This window comes from Archocentrus centrarchus, chromosome 7 (assembly GCF_007364275.1).
Source record: "Archocentrus centrarchus isolate MPI-CPG fArcCen1 chromosome 7, fArcCen1, whole genome shotgun sequence".
Taxonomy (NCBI): Eukaryota; Metazoa; Chordata; class Actinopteri; order Cichliformes; family Cichlidae; genus Archocentrus; species Archocentrus centrarchus.
Genome location: NC_044352.1, coordinates 13,387,039 through 13,409,896, shown reverse-complemented (window position 1 = coordinate 13,409,896; position 22,858 = coordinate 13,387,039). Strand labels below are relative to the sequence as shown.

The window sequence follows — 22,858 nt, the reverse complement described above, 5'->3', positions numbered from 1 at the left end:
CCTGATCTTAACAACACAGGCTTGTAAATATTTATTCTGGTCAAATGCCAGTGATCAATTTCAGGCAAAGGACTCTCCACATTATGCTTGGGATATTCATTAAAAGCAAAGCTAAACTAAACTGGAAACAACTGAGGGGAAGTTAAAATGTGGTGAGAACAGATAAAGATTATAAATCTTAACAGGAGCAATTTTTTTTCCAACATGTAGAATGAATTGAGGGAATGGTACCCTTCCCATATGAACATGCCTGATAGGAAAAAGCTACCTGGCCACTGTAGAAGCATGAGTGTCAGATAAATGAAATAGCCTCCAGGCTCGCTGTGGCAGGAAATAGAATAAGTAGCATTCTCCATCGACTTCTTCTCCTCAGAGAGGTGAAGATCCTCTTCACTGCTGCTCATTCTGTCCTCTCCACCGTCTGCTTCCACTCTGCACCTCCACCAAAATTGCATCTTCAGGTCTCCCTGAGGTTAATTTGACTTTACTTTTTCCACTGCATTGTCTGATCTGTCCTGCACCCAATATCCGTGTGCTGCCATCGCATATCACATCTCGCTGTGCTGTAACAGGCTAGGAGCCAGGCCCCTTATCTATACCCACCCTCATCCCTCCATCCCACATGAACCCACACCCTAATTCAATAACAGCAGGAGTCAGAGATTACCGCCATGTTTAAAGAAGACAAAATGTAATTCTGGGTCCACATTAAAGTTATTATCTTGAAAGGCAGGGGGAGAAAACAGACCGTACCAGACAGCACTATGCATTTGGCAGGAGGCAGCATCCTGATAAAGATAACAACAGACCCAGAAGCTTCAAGGTTTTTTTTCCTCATAAGAATGCATTTTGTTGCATGGCTGGTTTTGAATTTCAGAGTGCTCATTCTTTCAAAACAAAAAAAATGAACTAAACCATAACTTTGTTCTGTCCTTGCATGAAATATGAAGTAAACAAAAGAGAGGCCACAAAGTCAAAAACTAACTTTACATCTGTTACAGTTTCCTTGACAGAAATTCTCAATAAACAAAACTTTCTGTTGCTTTAATGTTCACAGACTGAGAATATTTGTGTTTCATACAATGCTGTTTAAGTGCATACATGCTGCCCTAACTGCAAGAGCCATTTCATTGAACCGCAACACCTTTCTTAACTTGTTTAAACATACATCTTCACTTTGTCTCATCTGGTTTCCCACCACATTTTGCATTCCCCTCCAAGTAACACTTTTCTTCAACAACAAACAAGCAGTTTACTTAGGCAGCCTTTAGCAAGCGTCTTCCTTTCTTTACAAATTGCTTCATTGATTGGAGCTTCTCTTGGGTATAAATCTGCTCACCTCCCACTGAAAGGTTAGATTTGCCATCTTACCAGGACTGTAACTCAGACTAGGTCCCCATAAAAAAACACAGACAGTGGCAGGTACAGAGAGAGAGAGAGAGAATCAGAGATAGAAACTTCAATTGATGAACCTAGTGTTGACGCTCACTACATCACAGTTTCTCTTCACAGCAGCAGAAAGATGAGTGAAAAGATAAGCTTGAGCAGCAGTACCACGAGCCGCTTCAAATTTAAATGTGCTTTTTCTGATTGTTTGGTATTTTCAATGCCTAGAACAGCATGCACAGCACAAAGGTGACAGAAGAGGCTCGACGTGATGAAAGTTTCATTCAAACGAGGCAGTGCAGGTGTTGGTGCGTCATCAAAATGCACAGCATGCATTGTTTTAAATGCTACACTGGGCCAAAAACAATATTACAATGCTCTTATGCACAAGTTAAACAAATTCAGTGTGTCCATTGTTCTGCTTAGATACATTGGTACATACATTTTTGAAATTTAGAAATAGGCAGTCTGCTTGTGAAGTCTTTAATATATTCTGGCAATTTAATTCAATTTTATTTATATAAGGCCAAATCACAACTGTGAGCTCAAGGTGCATTAAAGCCCCATTCACACAAAATAAGTACAACAAGGGCACATTCAGATGGTAGGCCAAATTCTGTTCTTAGCTGACAGGAGTGACATCCAGTGTGGTCCTCTGCTGCTGTAGCCCATCTGCTTCAAAGTTCAACATTCTGTGCATTCAGAGACACTCGATGTAACGAGTATTACTTTGAGTTACTGCTGCCTTCCTATCATCTCGAAGCAGTCTGGCCATTCTCCTCTGACCACTGGCATCAACAGGGTATTTTTACCCAAAGAACTGCTGCCAAGAAGTTGAACAGGTGTACCTAATGAAGAGGCTAATGAGTGTATATGTCATTTCAGAAAGAAAACAAATAACATACCGTCTATTCTTGACTGTTTAAGTAATCACATCTTTCTGTGAGTCTGTCATGTGCCACTGTTACTGGCCCAGCAGTTTAACAGTCATGAGAACAGTAATTTGACTGGCTGTGACTTTAATGATTAATCACCAAAGTCTCTGACTTATCCTTCACTTTACCCAGCTCTGTTACACATAGCGCTGCTGCACCAATGAAAGAAGAAGTGCAAATCTGAAATCCATCATTCACGCCACCATTTTGTGTGAAGAAGACACTCACATGATAGGAGGAGCGATGTTCTCGATCAAGCGGTTTAGTGACAAACATCTTTCCGAGCACGGGGTCGATACTGAACACCTCGTTTGGTGGTTGATCCGCTCCCACCCCGGTGATGCTATACCGGATGGAGATGTCCTGGTCCTGGTCTGAACGAATCTGCATCACAACAAAGAAAAAAGGAAGTCAGTCAATCACAGTTGAACACCACATTTTAGCAAACCCTGCATCTTTTTTTCCTCTGATTGATTTTATTCCTTTATTTCTCTCATGCATCCAGGAAGCTACACTCATAGTTTCCATTGGCAACCTGCTTCTATTTGTGCTGTATTGACTGTGAGGTGTTTATTATTCAAGGATTTATGGTATATAGTTCTTCAAAAACCTTCTATTGCATATTATTCACTGGAAACATGCAGGGGCACGCAAACAGTAACACACAGCTGACATTCCATCACTTGTGAGGACATTACATTAGCTTACATTCATTTCTTGTGTCTTAGACTTGGCCTAAGATACGAGGAGAGAATTCCAAAACACCAGTGATGGCAGTTGTCCAAGTCAATCTAAAGGGCAGTAACTGGCTATATAACAGTCAAACCAAACATTTAAGCCCATTATGTTACTGCATTGACACCACAGAGGAGGCTCATTTCCAATTTCAGCTGTATGTTGGGAGACACTGATTCTCATCATCGTAGCACAGATGTAGGTAAGTGTGGTCGATTGAATTGTAAGGGAAGTAACGCTTTCATGGTGTTTAGGAGCAAAGTCACCAACTTTCACCAAACTTCGTGTCAGATTAGACTATCAGTTCTGTACATGCAGTTTTTGTGTGTGCCTGTGACCTTTGACATTAGAGGAATGGTTCACATGCTTTATGTTTTTGACATAAAGCAATAGAACAAGTTTCTTCTCCTGGATGTTTTATCTGTTTTCAGAAAATTCACTGGAATAAATCTCAAAATCTTTCAGGGTTATGTAGGTTATGGCTGGAAAATGGAGAAATAACATCAGTGTTCACATGTTCTGTGTATCCATTTGGACATATACTGATCAGGCAAGTTATTTGGAAGATCAAGCTCTTGTTTGCGAATCCCTTCAATTCCATTCCAGTGTAAGTGTTGTGTCAGTTTGTACTGTTGGCATATTTCCACCCTCAGATTGTCAACAATGATGTGTAATCATGGTATCCAACACTTATCTTTTCTAACAGAGCATGAACACATTTTTCAGCTCTGAAAATTTCATGTGGCTATCTTCTGTAAATACAAAGTTATAAGGATTTATTGTGAATTAAAAAATTGTGACCCAGCACTATGCACTTTTATTTTTAAAGCATGAAGGTAACATTTTGCACACCTTCATTAATTATCTCAAAGTTAATGAACAGCTGATTGTGAGGTATCAGGTGGGAGGTACTCACTGATATTTCATAGAATGACCCTGCTTGAAGGCTTAACCTTGCTTCTTTGCCCATAACCACTACTTTCTTAAACCTAATCCTTACTGAGCTGTGCAATATAATTTCCTCACATAATGAGTGCCATATACACAGAACTAAGTTTGGCATTTCTACAGTAACCTCTACAGTAAGTACTTAAGTATTCCATTAGTGCTGTCACTGGGAGTGATATGTATTGTGTTTAGAAGTACTGAGCTTCTTTAAAAGGAAAAAAAAAATCAGTATTTCCTATTACATAGAAAAGTGAAAGTATGAGCCTGTAATTGATGGGTAATTAGGGAACAGGCAATACAACAATAAACACATTTTTCAGAGGCAAAAAATAGACCAGAGGAAAATGAGGTGCACACTCAAAGAAATTTACCTAATAACTGTGGAGCATGGGAAGTAGAACACTCTCCCAAAAAAAAAAAAAAAAAAATAGCCCCGCACTTTGGTTCAGCTTTCCTTGCCAAATAGGCAACTAATAGGTGCACTAAGTGCACTGCTAGGTCTGTGATTTGGATTGAAGAGCTGTGTAATTGGGACTCATTTAGAGGAGTTTTTCAATTCATGGTCCAAATAAAGTCCAAAACTCCAAGCAACCCATTTCTGTCCATTAACTACATGACAACCCATAAAATCAGCCGGGATATCAAAATGAATCAATCATACACTTACTCCCACACACACACACACACGCAGACACACACACACACACGCATGCACACACACACACACACACACACACACACACACACACACACACACACACACACACACACACACACACAGGAATGGTCAACCCTTTTCTTCTAATCATTGACTATTTCAGTGAAGAACCTGAGTGCACCAGAAGAGGAAGACTGTCCAAAGTTGTCTCCATCTTTCACCACTCAAGGAACCAATTTAGCTACACTTTTGACATACCAGGAATTCTGCCCTGCTGAGAAAATAGCTGGAGCAACTAACAAGGACAAGGGAAGGACACAAAGTATTAGGCAGATGTCATCCTGACTCTTACGACAGGTAGAATAAAAACCTGTCACAATTACTGAAGCTGCTATTATAACTTTTTTCCTTCCCTTCCTTTTTATCCGCATTAACATTATCTTCCACTTTCTGGTTGAAGAATCCGGTCAAGGTGTGTCTTACTAATCAAGCAAATGTGATCAGTTATAGGGACCGTCCCTCTAAGAATGCAAGAAGAAGAGCTGTCACAACAACCCACTAATTCTATTTGTGCATGCATGCATGTGTGCGTGCTTTCTTTAGGGAATAGGAGGAGGAGAACGTCAGAATGCTTTGCACATATCTCAGTGAATTACTGCTGACAGCTATGATAATTAACGAACTGCAGGCATTGACTGCTATTACTTCAAAGAAACTCTAGCCATTAAACACCCACAAACTAACAAATATCCAGCTAGCAGCTTAGTTGAACTCTCAATGTACTGTCATTACCCTCTGGAACATCCAAAGCAAAAAGACACCGCAGCACGCAGACTCCTATACCTCTTCTGTCGCATTAGAAAATACAAGCAATTATTACACATCTGACTGCCAAAGTGCTTCCCCTTTCAATTCGCCCTCCTTTTCTCCTCCCCTCTCCTTGTCTCTCTTTTTCTCTGCCTTCCCTTCTCCTTTTTAAGTCACTCTTTCTCATCTCCACTTCTCTTTCCTCCCATCACTCTGCTATACTCTCTCATCACTCTCTCTCTCTCTCTCTCGTTGCTTCAGGTCTCTGTGGGGACAGAAGCCATGCATGAAAAATGAAATTACTTCAATCCGTTGGCCTTGGCAGTGGTGTATAAATCCTCACCAGTTAGGAAGTGATAGCTCTCCATAATTCCATTTGGGTTTTCCACGCCCCCCTGATTTCCCACCCGTTTCCAAGTCGTCCTGCTTGGGGTGGAGACGGAGATTCAGCTGCATGTTTCCACAGTCATTCCAACCAATTAGCTTTCCCGCCCACAACGTTCACGTAGACACGTTTAAGACTGTTGAGGGATGGCGCCAGAGTCCTTATCCTCATCTGTTCCTACCAAATATTTGCGCATGGTTGCATGGGCATACATTTGAGCATTCAAGCATGAACAACTGTGTTTTCTCCAGTGCTCAAAGATTTTGTTTATGCCAACTAATGATCTCAAGAAAGGTTTAGACTTGAACATTCTTTTGCCTCTAATTCTCACACTCCTGGCTCAGTATAGGCCTTCGGAGGGTGACTATGCACGCTAGCTTGATTAGTCTGCACACAGTAAAGGCAATGAGCCTGTGTTACTTTATTTGACAGAAATTCATGCATTCTCTTATTATTTCTGACCTTTTTCATTTAAAAAAAAAAAGTCTCAAGAAAACTTACTTGAGTAATACTCAAGTAAGTGAGACCACAGTCTAAAGAAAATGTAAATTTTTTACGATGCTGGGGCTGGCTAAAACCTCTTCAGGTATATCAAAGAATCTTCCAAGCATGTTATCATTCGTCTACTTTTATCACAGAATATTGTGACAGGCGAGATGTCATTTCACTTGCAAGCAGCTCTCACTGTCATTCTGCCATTTTAACTTAAGAAGGGGAGGGAATGTGTTGGAAAAAAGAAGCACAACATGAAATGAACACAAAGAGTTTCTCAGGACTGCATAACTTCTTTCTATTTTACTTAATGAAAAGAGGGAAAACTCTTTTTCTCATCTTGCTACACTTACTATCTTGTACCTCACACAGGAACATGCAATAACGCACAAACACACACACTCACACATAAAATGACTCTATTCAATATCAAATAATGAAGGGATTTATTTTCTGGAGTGTCAATAATAATCAAAAACTGTTTTTCAGTTCTTTCTTTGTCTTTTTTGGTTTTTTGCCTTGGATTTTTTTTCTTGTCTTGACAGTTTATGTGAAATGCCTATGCAAGTTTGTAGGCGAGAGAGAATGGTCGAGAAATTCTCAGCAGAGATATCAGGGAGAGAGGGCGGCAGAGGCAGGGAGTGAACGAGAGAGTCAGTCATGACTATATCATCCGACATCAGAAACCAGACACTGTCTAAATGACCTATTTGTTGCCGGATCAAAGCAATTCCCTTCATTACTGACAACATGTCTGGTTCTTAAGGAGATCTTATCAGTGAGCTTAGCTCCCTTCTGCCAGGCGAAACTGAATCAAATGAGAAATTATCATGGCACCGAGTCTTCGGGGAAAACAGAGAAGATGAAGAGAAGAGAACGATTAACACAAAAGTGCCATTCTACCACCACAGGGTGCAGAGGAATGAATTCTTGCTTCAAAATTAACTATCACATTTAAAAAGTATCCAAATAGTACTACTTAGATATGTCACTGTACTATTATTAAAGGTGACACAGTATATTTAAAAGAATACCCGAATCCAACTACAAGTAAAAATTAGATGATCTGTCTACAAAGATATAAGTCACTGTATAGAAGACAAAAAGTTTATAAAATGGATAGCTCAATTTTTAATGTGACTGATTGTTAACTAGGATAATAACTATATACACTGAAGATACTGTTGTATATGGTTTACATAATTAAATACTACTTAGTCTTACATTGTTACAAAACTCCTACAATATAAATATGAAACCTTAGTTTCTACCTCTGTGGATGCCTGACTGTGGAGGAGTGGATTTAACATTGCATATCTCCCAGGAAAAATCATCTACTTGACCTAAAGGCTGACATGCAGAACTGCAAAAACAGGAGGTTAACAAACTAGGAAAACTGAAATGAACAGAACACTGTTAAAGGTCCTAAAATGCATTCTGATCGTATTTAGTGCTTTTTATACACTCAAAAGTGTGAAATCAGTGCTGTGAAATTATGAAGTGTCTTACTACATTAATTCCTGTAGTACTCCCACATCTAAATGACCTTTCAACTTTATGTAAATTTTATCCAGTTTCCACATTGAAATTTAAACAATAAGCATCAAGTTAAAAGAAATGTACATAATTCTGTCCCCTCACTGCTTGCTTCTAAGTGCAAAGGTGGGCTTGTAACATGCTGGTAATGATCAATATCAACTAGTATCAAAACATGACAAATGGTTTGTCACAAATCATTTTTAAAACGTGGAGTTGTATGAGTTAATAAGCTAAAGCCACAGTATCATCTGAAGAATACAGCAGAGTGGCATAGAAGCTATTGTAAGGTCAATAGAGCCACCTGCAGGCAGACCTAAAAAAAAAAGCCAATATCAGTTAAAGTCATGGACGTTTGGTCAGGGCAAGCAAGGCAGTAGGGCTTGCCCAGTGATATATAAACATATACATAAAAAAACCCCCAAAAAAACCAAACTACCAAAATGAAATCTCTCTCCTTACATCTCATTCAAGATTTATTCCTGAAAAGCAGAGGGCTTCAACTCCCCCGGTGTGCAGGTCATTTGGGATGCACTGAAAGAATTAATAACTTACATTATTTCCATTTCATTTAGTATCCGAGTCTGAACACAGTTTTATTTTTGAAAAATGGGTGGATTCTAGATCGTTGGCAATCAGTCCACCAAGGCCTCCCCTTTAGAGATAGGGTGAGGAGTGCAGCCATTCGGGAGGAGCTCAAAGTAGAGCCACTGCTTCTCCACAGCGAAAGGAGCCAGATGAGGTGGTTCGGGCATCTGATTAGGATGCCTCCTGGGCGCCTCTTGGGTGAGGTGTTCTGGGCATGTGCTACCGGGAGGAGGCCCCAGGGCAGACCCAGGACACTCTGGAGAGATTATATCTCTCAGCTGACCTGGGAACACCTTGGACTCCCTCAGGATGCGCTGGTGGAGGTGACTGGGGAGCAGGAGGTCTGGGCTTCACTGCTTAGACTGCTGCCCCGCGACCCGGCTCCAGCCGAAGAAAATGGATGGATGGGTGGATTCTCTCCATTACATCTGTCCATGACTCGCTCTTGAGGCGTGTCAAGAAGCTTGTCTCGGTCACATGATATGTTACCGCTAAAATTAAACCCACAAACTTCACTGGGGATAGCAGTGAGGCAGACCCAGCCAAGCGTCAAGCGGACACTCTCCGGCGCACGACACAGCGGCTCTGCAGTCACTCTCCATGTGAAATCAAAGCTTCCTGTTACTGTAGTGATTCTGACAATGTATTGGTGTGTGCCGGCTGATACTTAGTGAGGCCAATACCAGCCAACCCACAAGCTAGCAAAAATGAGTTGCAGAGAAACAAGCTCAGGGCTCACACCAATTTAGCATTATGGTGAGTTGTATTTTTCATGCACTTTATATTTGTTTTTGCTGTGTATTTGAAGGCACGTTTAAACATTACCATGGCTATCAGAGAGTGCTGGGGCAGAGAGGATGTTACTTATGTTATGTTGTACACATTGAGATTCAAGTTTATTGTTATATTTAGAAAATAACACAGTTCTTAATGCTGGTATTATCATTTTTGTTGTGTTTATCCGCCATACATTAAAGACCGGTCTGTGAAAATATTGTTTACTGCAAATTACAAATGACAAATTGCTGCCATCTTGTGGCAGTGGCAGCAGTTGGCTGTTGCTCTCTGGAAGCTAGCTTGACCACGAGCCATTTAAAACTATAGTATCTATGTCCCATTAACAAAGACTGCAGCTTGGCAAGCTGAGAGGCGAACAGTTTTTATGTTTTTCATCTTTGTGCATGCACATTGTGAGTAAACCCATGATCTTCGACTGAAATCTGATGAGACACCAAAAAACAAGCTGCATGTATTGTATATATATGTGTGTGTGTGTGTGTGTGTGTGTGTGCAGCTATGTTTGGAAACAGGGATCTTTAGCAAGTAAAGAGCAAATTAGTCTGTGATTTATTATTTTTAACAGATACATTTTCTATTACTATTAAGTATTTAGTTATAGACATCTACTGTATAAATGGGAAGCATTGTTGTGTTAATGGTTCAATTTATCATTATTATATCTCTTCAATTGTTTAATACTTTACATGTTTCTCAAAAATCTAAAAGCATACTAATGTCTCAGTTTAAACCACAGCCTTATGCTCTGCTTGAGTTACTGTGGCTAGTCTTGGTTGGCTCTGTTTTTAAGGTTTTTTAAGTTCAAACTCAGGTAACAGATGACTTCACTGCTTTGTGCAGTACCAGTGTTCCAGAGCATTGAAGCTTTTCACCAGCCCACGCAACTCTCACCATGGCAGATTAGGAGCAAAGCGACATAAGTAAACAAAGGCGAGGAACACGGAGAGGCTTAGGGCTCCAGTATACACAATTCCAAATAAAATTGGCCATGTACACAGAGCTCGATGATGCTAGTAGACTTTCAGCTTGCAGTCTTTTTGCCAGTATACCAAAAGTTGAAGTCACAGGGAAAATGTGACCAGCAGAAAAGAAGATTAAAGATTTAAATCGGGTATTGTTTTTAGAGAAGCACAAAAGGTTGTATGTTAGTGAAACAAGAAACAGAGAGAACTTATTTATAGTGTTATTCCATGTATTATTTTCTTCTCTGTGCTGGCCTTCCTCTTCCTTAGCTATCGGTGCCTCATTCCTGAGTCTTTTGGATTTGGAATTTGGTCCGTGCAGAAATTCAGCCTCCCCTAGTGTCTCTCTCTTCTTTTTATGCATGTCCTCCTCTCTCTCCCTCTCCCACACTGTTTGTTTACTTTCTCCTTTATGTGTGAGTGGTGTTTGATTTTTGCTGTTTGTGTGTTTGTGTAGTCTGTCCTCTTTCCAGGTCTCCAGGGAAGAGAGGAGGTCATGTGGCTCAGGCCCCATCTGTTTGGTATACGGGTGCATTCCAATACCTCACTCAGATTTGCAGTGATTTCCAAATAGGTAAAATACCTGGAGGGTCCAGGGCCAACTAATCCCATATTTAATTTTTCATGGTCTCCTTTGTTATTCTCTCTGACACATGGGGACATATCCTACATATGTGTGATAAATCAGTGATGCTGCAGTTAACAGATGTTGTTGTTAACAAATGCAGTGGTTAAAGTCAACAAAACAATACAAAAAACATGAGATAGGGGAATGACAAGTCCTTTGTTTCAATATTTATCTACCATCCAGCATTTTCAAAAAAAAATACTGCAGGATTTTTGATAACTCACTACTTTGGAATTTTGAAGCACGACGGTCTGGCCCCAAGCCTACTACACTGTATTCTGTGATCCGTCAAATGATGTAGCCTTTAGCAGTACAACGAGTTTACCTGTAGGTGAAGTATGTTCATATAATTGATATTTAAATATTTTTTTAAAAGTGAATTGCAAAGTAGTGAAAATAACATTTTCACTATGCTTTAACTTAGTTTCTGCAACAACAGCATAGCTCCCCCCAATAAGAAAACCTTTCCCCTCACAGCAGAATGAAAACTTAGTACAGGGTTAATGAGCAGTGTCACAGAGTGGCAATAAAGTCTTTGCTGGGAGTTGCGTGACACTTGAATTTTGTAGATTGTAGTCAATTAATGTAGTTTTATTAGCATCAGTATTATATACTAACAAATGTCTATATCACAGTAAGTGAAGTAAAACATTTTTTTTTTTTTTTTATCAGCACATGCTTATTCTGAAACAGACAATGTTCAAAATAAAAGTATTTGTTAAGTGATTACAAGGATCTGAATTTGATAAAGAGTTAAATTCAGGACATCTCTAATCAATCTCACCCACAGCTAAGCAGACACGGAGTTTGCTCAATATCCTTCTGCACCCTTGTTCTTCGTATACTGCACATTGTTAACATATCTATAATTTTGTCTTCCTCACTCTCAATAAAAGAATTTTTACTGCATCTGCTTATGTGTGCAAACAATGTTGAGTTTTTAACTAGATCAAGAGTCTATGGACTCTATGGAGTCTATAATTTCTTTCCAGCTTTGTAAATAAAACTGAGGCAATTATCATAGGAATTACACAAAAGTCTGTTGTGAATCCTTGTGTATGCATGAAGAATTTTTTTTTTTTTTTAGTTTTAGTCATGGCCTTTGCTACATTTTCTTCATCTATAAACATATATAGCATCCAGTAAAATAAAAGCAACTGCAACATAACCTTGATTTCATCTTCACGGAAACTGCAGCAGCTGTTTATTAATCGAGAAGTCTTAACTTTCATAACAGCTTTTCCCATTCTATTCACTGAGACATAAGTTATAAAGCCGTACTTATATCGAATGTGACTGACAGTAGTTTATACATAGAAAGAAACTGGCCAGTACTATTTTTCATGCCAGAGGATGATGCAAACATAAACCGCATTATTCACAGTAAAAGTTCTCAATAAAATCAGTGTCAGACAAACATTTTTTGAAATATTTTTGCATTCGGTTGAGTGAAACAGTCAACTTCAAACACATTAAAAGGAAGGTGCTGCTTTGATACGAACTGTCTTGCACTGAGAATTATATCATCCTCTTAGCTTCAAACAACAAGTTTGTGGCACTATGAAAGTCTCTGAAAATATCTGACATTTTTAGAGGAATGAAGTCACCTTTACAGTAAAGTTTCAGTAACGTCAAAAGAGAACCAAAATTATAACTTGCATGAGCTATTCAGTATTACTAGCATTATAAGAATTCAGGGTCTATATTACGTTATACTCTCACCTGTCACTTTGTTAGGTACACCTGCTCATTAATGTAAATATCTAATCGGCCGATCACATGGCAACAACTCAGTGCTTTTAGGCATGTAGACACGGGCTGGTCAAAAACTGCTGAGCTGCTGGGATTTTCCCCCTCACAGCCATCTCTAGGGTTTACAGAGATTGGTCTGAAAAAGAAAAAAATATCCAGTGAGTGACAGTTCTCTGGGTAAAAATGCCTTGTTGATGCCAGAGGTCAGAGGAGAATGACCAGACTGTTTTGCGCTGACAGGAAATCAACAGTAACTTAAATAAACAACTGCTACAAGCAAGGTATGCAGAAGAACTGCAGTGACTACACAAAACAACAAATCTTAAAGCAGATGGACTGCAGTGGCAGAAGACCACACCGGGTGCCACTTCTATCAGCTAAGAACAGGAAGCTGAAGCTACAATTTACACATGCTCATCAAAAATGTACAAAGCGTTGCCTGGTCTGATAAGTCTCAGTTTTTGCTGGGACATGCTAGGGTCAGAATTTGGTGTAAACAATATGAAAGCATGGATCCATCTGGCCCTATATTAATAGTTAAAGCTGCTGGTGGTGTAATGTAATGGTGTAGTGTGTGAACACACACACACACACACACACACACACACACACACACACACACACACACACACACACACACACACACACAAAGGCCTGTCATGAGTGTGTCAGTTAAGTCCTCCGTGTAGTCCACTGGTATTTCAGCGAATGACACTGGTTCAGTGAGCAGCAGGACAGTAGAAACAGTCTGTCACTAGCAGACAGCAAAGTCACAGCAAACCCCTAAAGAGCTGAAAGCAGGGCCTTTCACAGCTCTAAAGCCCAACAAACAGGCATCTAGCTACTCCAAACACAAATGCCAATAGGAACAAAGAGAGATATGCTCCTTCAACAAGACAGTAAAGCCTAACAGGCACGCAAGAAATGCAGGTATTGGTCAACAGGTCACAAATAGACTGGTTAACACTGACGAGAAAGAGCCTCTACAAGAGAAAGGTTTTCAGGTGGCACTGCATTTCACATACACACTCCATCTGTCAAATGCACTCTGGTGCACACTCCGAGATAAAAAGGCACCTTGTGTGTTTTTCTGCGAGTCAGGAAAGTGTCTGCATTAAGAGCTTTCCTGTGGCCTTTTTAAAACACAGACTTCTGCTCAGACTTTGATGTTGAGCATTGTATCTCTTCAAAAAGCAGGACAGGACTGATGTTGAGTATCTCAGTCTGAATTTGGGATTTTCAAAAATGCACTTACAACCTTGAACATAAAACACAAGCTTATTATCATTTTGTATCATTAGTTGGCGAGGATTGAATGAAGTCTGCATGAAAAGATGTACTTGTTACTGTTTAAAATGTGTGACTCACAAAAGTATGTGACTCATTGAGTGTGTTAAATCTAATAGATGTGGTTTATGCTTTAGCATCCTTAGTTACATTTTTATGAGTTTGCTCCATAAAGAAATACCTCAACTGTTTGGTGCTATGATATGGCCGTGATGTATCACTATGGTGTTCGCCTGCCTTTGCCTTCAGTGCAACCAGCAGTTTAAGATTTTGCTTTATGCAGGCAAATCCTTTAATTTATTACACTTCTGGAGCTGTCAGTCATATCAGTATTTTATCACGATTAAATGCTCTGACAAAATAAAAATAGTCTACATGCAGCACCTGTGTTTGATGACAGTGCTTTATTTTTAAAATGAATGACACAAAACACGAAAAGCTAAATTTTCCAGTTGCTTTTTAACGTTACTAAGACACCATGTAAATCCAGATTTATGTCATGCAATTTTCAGATTTATGGAAGGTACAGAGAGGACAGAAGACCAAAAAGATGCAATCACAGATTTATCCAGCTCAGTTGTCTATTTCAGTATGTGAGAGAATGAAATGGAGAGATAGCATGCTCTGTGTGCTTTTGTGTTATTTGAATGATAGCTAGAACTGACGCAGGTGAGATTATTAAAAGACCTTCCTCCACATTAGTGAGAATAACATGGAGTAATAGAAGTTAAGCAGTGAATGACTTTTCCAATTATTGCAGTGTGAAAGGAGTCTGGTCCTTAATAGTGAAGGCTTATGGCAAATTAGAGGTGCTATTCTCCCTAGAGGTAACAATGGAATGACTCTCCCCACTCTCCTCTTCCAGGCTGGGAGAATGAAAATAAGACAGCCATTGTAGTGGCAGACAAAGACTGGCCGCACCCCTTAGCTTTGGCTTAGAGGGGTTAGAGTGTGAGGGCTGCTATCTCACTATAACCCCTCTCTCTCTCCCTCTCTCTATCTCTGGCCCTCTCTTTCATTAGAAGATTGATTAAATTGTGAAATTGGGAGTGTGATGGATGCATGAATGACTTCTCCAGTCGCTCCCCTAGGCTTTGACAAGGACAATATCAAGGACCCCCTGTAACTCCCTTTTCCTGCCTTGTCCCTTTATCCCCAGGAAACCCAATCTGGGTAATTAGAGTAAAGAGTGTCGGAGGCTTGTATGAGAGAGAGAAGCTCAGAGAGGGAGAGAGAGAGGGGATAACAGTCGCACAAAATCTGCTGCTGCTGCACTTTTCCCAGTCATTAGTGCCCCCCTCCCAACCTCCATCCATACACACGCACACATAGTTTTTGCACTGCCCACCATACATAGACCACTTTCTCGGATCCATTCTCCTTCCTTCTTCTCACTTTCTAAATCTATCAGGCAGCGGTGAAGAGGAGAAATGCGGAGGGAAAATGGAGGAAAGAAAGAGTGAGGAGACTGACAAAAAGGGAGAGAAAATAAAAGTGGCTGTGAACTCACTGCATCAGCAGAACTCGGTAGCAGAACATGAGCCCTTTTGGCTAGAAACCTGGAAACAGTAAGTGTCGAGAAGCTGCCAGGACTTGTATGATTGGACAACCGTCTGGCAAAATATATACATGCTGTGAGAAAGTGGACAGTTTTCCCCCATGACCAGACATGTGACCTTTGCGGGAACGTATGCTGCGGGAATAAAATTTGCCTTGAATTTTCTTTGTCAAAGAAACACCCAGTTACATCACTGCATGGACATATTTCCAGTGGACTCAGCTTAAGGGCTGTTTGGAAGAAAAAGCTTACAGTACATTCCTTCCAGCCTTCAGGGAGAAACACTTTGGAGATATCATAAGGTAAACAGCTGTGAGAGAAAAGGCAAAAGAGGAAAGGTGTTCAGGTAGAGGCGGGAGCAGTATGCACTTTTCATGTTGACTGGAAGCCTGACAAAATGGGCTGCTCCCTGCCAAGTCTGCCCCTGCCAAGCACAGGCAGAAACTGAAGAGGGGCTGGACCTTGCAATGGTGCTGCTGGGTGTTTTGAAAAGTTACGCATTTACATGTACATGCATGCAAAGACAAAGACACATACACGATGGCTCTGCAGCCTCTGTGTGTCAGAATGTTTCCCAGGATGTTCTGGCTCCCACTAAGTAAGCGAGGGATTCTGCCTGGCAAACTCCTCCTCAGCAAGAGTCCAGCTGTCATCTTGACAAATGAACCTTGGAAGAGTGAGGAGGTGTGTGTGTATATGTTTGCACAGCCATGTGTGTCTGCGGATCTAAGCTTGTGGGTTTTTGCTGGAGCATGAGCACGTGTACCATAAGGATGACTTACAGATGGCTGGCGTACATGAGGATTTTGTTTTTTTGAAAAGCAGCTGGCCTGTCATTCCTTGATTGATAAAAATCAGAAAATGGTTTAGAGCCACAGAGGCCAGTTTCTGTGAATCTCCTTCTATTCCTGGAAGTTATGAGGAGAACACTGCTGAAAATCTGAAAACGCACCAGCAATCTCAGCCGCTGTATGCCATAATGTAAGGCGCTTTGCATCAATGACATTGTGGCTTTATTGACACTGTGGGGTGTTAAATCTTTTATAGAGCCAAAAGAGTAAATGTTCTCTTCTCTTGGAAATAAAGAACAAATAAAAATGTATAAGGATCATCAGGGAGTACTGCCCAGAAACACAATGACAAACCTGCAAACTTTTTTATCTGGTGCTAAACTGTTTATCATAGGAGCTATTTCATCTTGAGAGGCTGTGGATGATTTTACTGCACTGTGAGCAATTTTATTCTAAGCATACACAGCCATGTATGCTTGCTTGTACCAGGTCTTTATGTGTGTTTGTTTGTGTGTGCCTCTGTACAAAAACAAGATCATCCCATGACAATATCTATTATACTTCCATGAAAATGTTCTGACTGAAACCTTTTATTGTAAGTGACAAAGTAAATGGGATCAGATTACTGTTGTGCAGGCCTCAATTCTGATTTCCCTCACATTTTACCTTCAGGAAAAAAAAAAAGATGAGGAAATGGAAAAATACAAGCACATTAAGTAAGATTAGAATATTGCATCCTAAAGCATTTCAGTTCGATTCAATAACATGCCCAAGGACGTTTCCCCCTCACTATTACTCCTTTCTTTACTTCCTGTAAAAGCTGCTGCTTTATGATGAATCAGATCTTGTAACTGGGCTGAGGTGGAGGGAAGGTATCACCTGGCAGGACAACTGCCGTGTCGGCATCTGCATGTCTTTTGTCTTCATCTGTGTGTCGGCTTGACCCACTTGTCTGCATGCATGATTCTCTCTGCAACTTCCTTTCTGCTCTACCGCCAGCCCGTCCCTCTGTCTACCAAGCTGTCTGTCAACCTGTCCTTTCCATTTGACCGACCTTGCCTCATAAGACCAAAAATCACAGCCACCCTTTGTCCCCAACACTTTATTACTAGTCCCCACCGCCCCGTGTCCCCTTCTGAATATCTTTCTTCCAATTTTACTGCTCATTATTTTTTCATGTCTTTAGAGAAATACAGATTCTTGGCTCTCCTTCATCCTACTGATCCACAGGGTTGCCGAGGCCAACCTCCAGGGGACCAGACAGAGGCTGTTTGTTAAGCTGTTATTTATCTCCTTCATAAAGTCCTCCTCATCTCCTATTAAAGAGCCTAGAACTGTTGCCCTTGACTCACACATAACTCTTGTGTCTTTTGGTGAGATGATTTACTGTTTAATTTAACACCAACTGAACCCAGGAGGGAGCCTGCCCGGTGCTGCCTGATGTCATATCAGAGAGGAATGCTTTGGGGGGTGGGGGGGATTTGTGAACATGCGTGTTTGTGTCTCTGTTGTCTGTGTGTGCATGAGTGAGTGGGTGGCTGAGGTGGAGGTTTTGCGTTGTTTGCTTTTTCACTGCTGAGCCTTAGTAGTAGCTGCTCTGGGCCTCGTTGTGTGCAACAAGGCCATGGCTGGAAAATTTTCTCTTGAAAAATAAGCCCCGCTGAGTATGCCTGATGAACATGTTTACCAGGACTTCAAGCTGCTAATTTCAAAATAATGAGATATTAAACAGTGAAAATTACATTTCAGTCTCACTTTACTAAGCAGATGATGAAACAAAGGCCAAACGCTGTTGACAAATACATGAATGTAGTAACAATTAGTCTTCTAGTCAATACCAGAACACTGTAGAAGATTCAATTTCCTGGTGCTGATAAATGCAATTACATTTATCGCACTAATTTCACTAGGGGGAAGGAAATGAAGTTCATAAGGTACATGCCAAAACAAGACTACTGTAGAAAGAATGGGAGTCTCTTAGGAATGTAGGGAATTATTCATGAGAAACAGGAATCATAACTAAGCATACAGAAATGGTCCTGTTAAAGAATCTATAAAGCTCTTTTCATATTTCACGTTTGCCCTCAACTACTTCCTTGCATAAGATATTGATGTGACTGTAGGTGCTCACCCCTTTTTAAATATTGAGGTCTAATGCTATTCAGAAGATGGTCAAATTGCTTTTATGGCCAAATGTTTCATTAATGATTTGATGTGTCAAAAAAGACAGGAGTGAGGGTGTTCTTCCATCACAAAGACTCCATTAGGAAGAGAAACAATGTGAAGCACTTTCAACTTTTGCTGCTGCTTTACTCATGCTGTCATAACGGGACATCCAGCTTCATCCCAGCTGTCATATCAGCCCATTTCAAAATAAAATAAAATAATAGAATTATATCAAAATTCTTCTAATTTACCTTTGCATGTCCCAAGGTTGGTGTAGCTGTGAACAAACAGATGAGTTCTTATTTGAGATGATCATTTTTTAAATAAATATTTTTAAAGTAAATAAGATAAAGTGTTTACCAAGACACGCACTCACAGCACACTGGGTGTTTGTCCTGTGAGTAATGAATCTTATTTTAATGTGTTACCAAATTTGCCAATTAGCAATGAACACAAATAGACAGAAGGAAGCTGATAGGAATATCATGTACAGTATTTAAGGTATTTATGTCAAAGTAGCGGATGAACTATAATGGAAATGATAATACATGCCACACAAGAAGAGAGGTTACGAGATGAAAGGTTTTTCAATCTATCCTGGGGAAATATGAATGCCAGTTATGGCAATCAGGAAGAATAGCTGGAGATACATTCATAAAAAATAAAAAAAAATCCAAAAATAAAAGTCAAAGGATCACCAAAATCAATAAGCTTGTCTGAGGATCATGAATGGCTGCATAAAATTTGATGATAATCCATCCAGTAGTAATGGTATATTTAAGTCTGGACCAAAGTGGTGGATCGATCAATCACTAGAGTGGAAGACACGCCGACCAGCTGAGTGTCATTTCCATCCTTGGAGAAAAGCTCCAAAGAGCAAAGCAAAAAGAAATGGATCAGAAAATATCAAACTGTATTTCTAGCAAAATGATCTTCAATGTCACCAAACACTGGATGTTTGTGCTGGGAGAAAATTCACAGCTGGGGTTTGGAAAGGAAACACCTTGTGTGAATTCTTTGGGAAATGAAATCAAACAAAAAGACGAGAGTTTAAAACAGGCCGAGATGTGTTAGAGAGTGAAGACAAACGAGCGCAAATGAAATGCTGACGTGACTGTTTGTGCTATCCAACCTGGGCTGAGGTTGTTATTTTATTTCCATTTAATCCTCTGAAGGAGGCCCACCCTTATCTGAAAGATGCTTATTGTTTCTTTCTTTTCTTCCCCAGCTTGATAAAATTTATGTAGACAGAGAGTGTGTGTGTGTGTGTGTGTGTGTGTGTGTGTGTGTGTGTGTGTGTGTGTGTGTGTGTGTGTGTGTCTGTCAATGGATGCTGAAGCCTTTAGTGGCCTTAGAGGTGCATAAGAACAATAGAAAAATAAAAAACAAAGCATGGCATGCAACCATAATATGCTTGAATACATATGCGGCCATGCACATACTCTTCATGTGTTTGATAGAATTATTGTAGCCACAAATTTCAATGCTTTTACAGCCTGAATTAATTTTGTTTGGAAAAAAAAGAGTTCTCTGCATTTCAACTTTTATAAATCATTCCATATGAGGACCACTGTGGTTTCCTAGTGACCGAGCTCTGGATTGGGCTGTGATCCTTAAATACTCGCATCCCTGTGTTTCACCATCCTGCGGTTTTTCTGGTGGACTAGGTTGAAAAAAACAAGATGGAGTCCTGTTTTTCTGGCTTTGCTTTCCCTTCTCTTTGTTCAGGGATAAAGCAGAAATGCGACCAAACAAAACCCCAAACAATGAGCATATACAAAGGAAAGAGCGCAGCACATGCGCTTTACTGATCCTTTGTTTGCTTTTTGTGTAGGACAAGTAATTCTTCTCTGTGCCTGTGTATGCATGTGTATGTTTGTTTGTGATCGAGTGTGTGTGTGTGTTTGTGAGCATATGTCTCGGCAGGAGGGAGGGAGAGAAGATGAAGGGGGGAAGACTGGAGCAGTGCAGTGCTGGTGTTGGACGGGTGGTGGGGTGGCAAGTGCCAGAAGGCTTCATTAGACTCGAGGGAAGAGGCCGTGAACAGCAGTTCTCCAGGAAGTCTGTTAGACCTAAACACAGACATGGCCCTGATCCTGGTTTAGGCCTACAGTCTCTCTTTCTGTTTCTCTTTCTCACTCAATCACACCCACTCATCTTTGTCTCTGCTCATATTCTCCAATGCAATTAGCTCCAGCTCACTTATACAGTGAGGAAAAGTATGCTACTTTTTGTTCCTCCTTTTCTTTAAGATTCTTTTCTTTTTGTATCTGTCTTTCTGGTGTTATTGTTGTTGTTGTTGTTGTTGTCTTGTCTGTTAGTGAAGCGGAGCAGTCATTAATCACTGGTAAATGTACGCAGAGAAAGCAGACACCTCGGGGGTGGGGTGCGATGGGGAGTTCTCTCATTCTGCTCGAAAAACGCTTCTCAACATGCTCCATAGAGAGAGATGGAGAAAATGGAGCACAGGTGCTGCAGCGAGTGCAATAAACATAACCAGATGCACTGCAACACACAGAAAATCTGATACAAATGTCAGTACTTTGTCAGTGTTTAACTTACAGGACCTAAATCTACTAGCAGGAAATAAATACCCACAATAAATACTGAAACAAATGACAAATCAGCTTTGATATCAAATAAAAGTCTTTTTTATCATATCAGTGAGTGAAGACAAGTGTCCATCTGTTTGGCTTACTGCTCTCAGCAGTAAGCTCTCTATGGTATTCCTGTCAATATAATGTCTGTGGTTACTAAGGGATGCAACCGCACTTTATCGGAATATCTGGCTTCTCTGTCTGAAGGAGAGCCAGCAGACAGAAAAATTTTCTTCCAAAGAAATATTATCCAATAAAAACAACGGTTTAGCTGAAATTGCACTGCTTTTCACATCCCTGAGTCCAGCTCGCAAAATAAATGTCTTCTCTCTCAAAACAATATCTCCGCTAAACAAAACACTAGAATATTACCCAGAGCTGTGGAGGTTAGAAAAAAGCAAAGTGAGAGATGCTGAAAGGGGGAAAAAAGACTGAGGACAAGGGTAACTACAGACTATCTTAGGGTGTGTCCACATCTGCCATGACACTCGTGACGTTGACAATCTGATCCAAGATTACATGGTTACATACTCAGTACAGGCTGCACCAGCCTCTTCTACATTTTCATTTTTCTTCTCAGCCACATGGTTGCATGGTTGAAAGAAACCTGCTCAATCTCACAAAGTCAGGAAGATGGGCAGGGTAGGAGGGGGTTCATGCTTTGAGTTAAAATCTTTTTCAGTCTTAGTTAGGAAAAATGTTTATTTATTGTCAGTTTGAGAGTTAAAGCTCTATTTGGTTTGGCAAAAAGACAGTGTAAACGAAAAATGGAAGATAGCTAACCCAAAGGTTACAGAATCTGCATACCAACACTTCCAAAACTTGCTAATTCACACAATCTATCCTTCTACTAGACAGTTAAATATTTCATTTTAGTCCGCAGTAAAGTGCTAGACCACGTGTGATGGAGGAGGCAAAACAAACGACCAAAAAGTTCTTCTTTATTTGTTTCTAGCATGTAAAAGCCTAAGTGTGGGAGTTTTATATGCAAATGGACAGCCTTTACATTCATGCCTTTGTGATCCAAGTTCACACAATGCTGACTAAGCCTATCAGTGGCAGGTAAAATCTCTATTTCCCAGGAGCAGGGTTTTAAATCTGATGTCTGTGGTGACATTCCCACCCTGGCACCTCAGTGATGTGCTTTATGTCAGACAGCAATGATTGATTTGCCAGAGCTGAAGAGAGGAACAACTGTAGTGATAAAGACTGTAAGTTATAGCACAGGCACGAGCGATCCAGAGCCAATTTAGAAGCACCAATCAACCTATGTCTTTAACTAAGCAGCACAGTGGTGCGGTGGTTAGGGTTGTTGCTTCACAGCAAGAAGATCCTGGGTTTGAATACACCAGGTGGCATGTCCTCTCAGTTTTGGTGTGGATTCTCTCTGGGTACTCTGGCTTCCTGTCACAGACCAAAGATATGCCCGATAGGGCCAAAAATCACCAATTAACCTAAGTGTGAATGTGAATGGTGTTCTGTCTCTGTGTGTTGAGCGTGCACTCTGCCCCTTGTCTTACAACAGCTGCAACAGGCACCAGCCTGACTGCAACCCTGACTTGGATGAGTGGAAGAAAAGGATCTTCTGTGGGAGGAAGCCAGACAAGGCAGAACATACAAACTCCACCCCGAAAGGCCCTAGTTGACCAAGAGGGCCCAACAAAATGCGACAGCATTTGCCACTGCACCACCGTGCTGCCCAAAAGAGATTGCAGGTTTAAGATACTGGATTGTGGTCCTGTAATCTCACCTGACAGGCAACCAGCAACTCTGATAAAACCAGCATTGGTACTCTTTGTTATTTCAACTGGTAAATAATACAACCAAGACGGTATTTCAAACATGTAAT

The 22,858-nt window shown here is 40.5% G+C and overlaps 1 protein-coding gene across 1 annotated transcript in view; it reads right to left on the bottom strand.

Moving 5' to 3' along the window:
• The window catches only part of LOC115782933 (cadherin-4-like), a 267,755-nt gene that overhangs the window by 45,242 nt on the left and 199,655 nt on the right, over positions 1-22,858 (bottom strand). Inside the window, exon 6 of the mRNA XM_030733471.1 lies at positions 2,550-2,705. Coding sequence (XP_030589331.1) covers positions 2,550-2,705 — 156 coding nt within the window. The remainder of the gene's footprint in view (positions 1-2,549; positions 2,706-22,858) is intronic.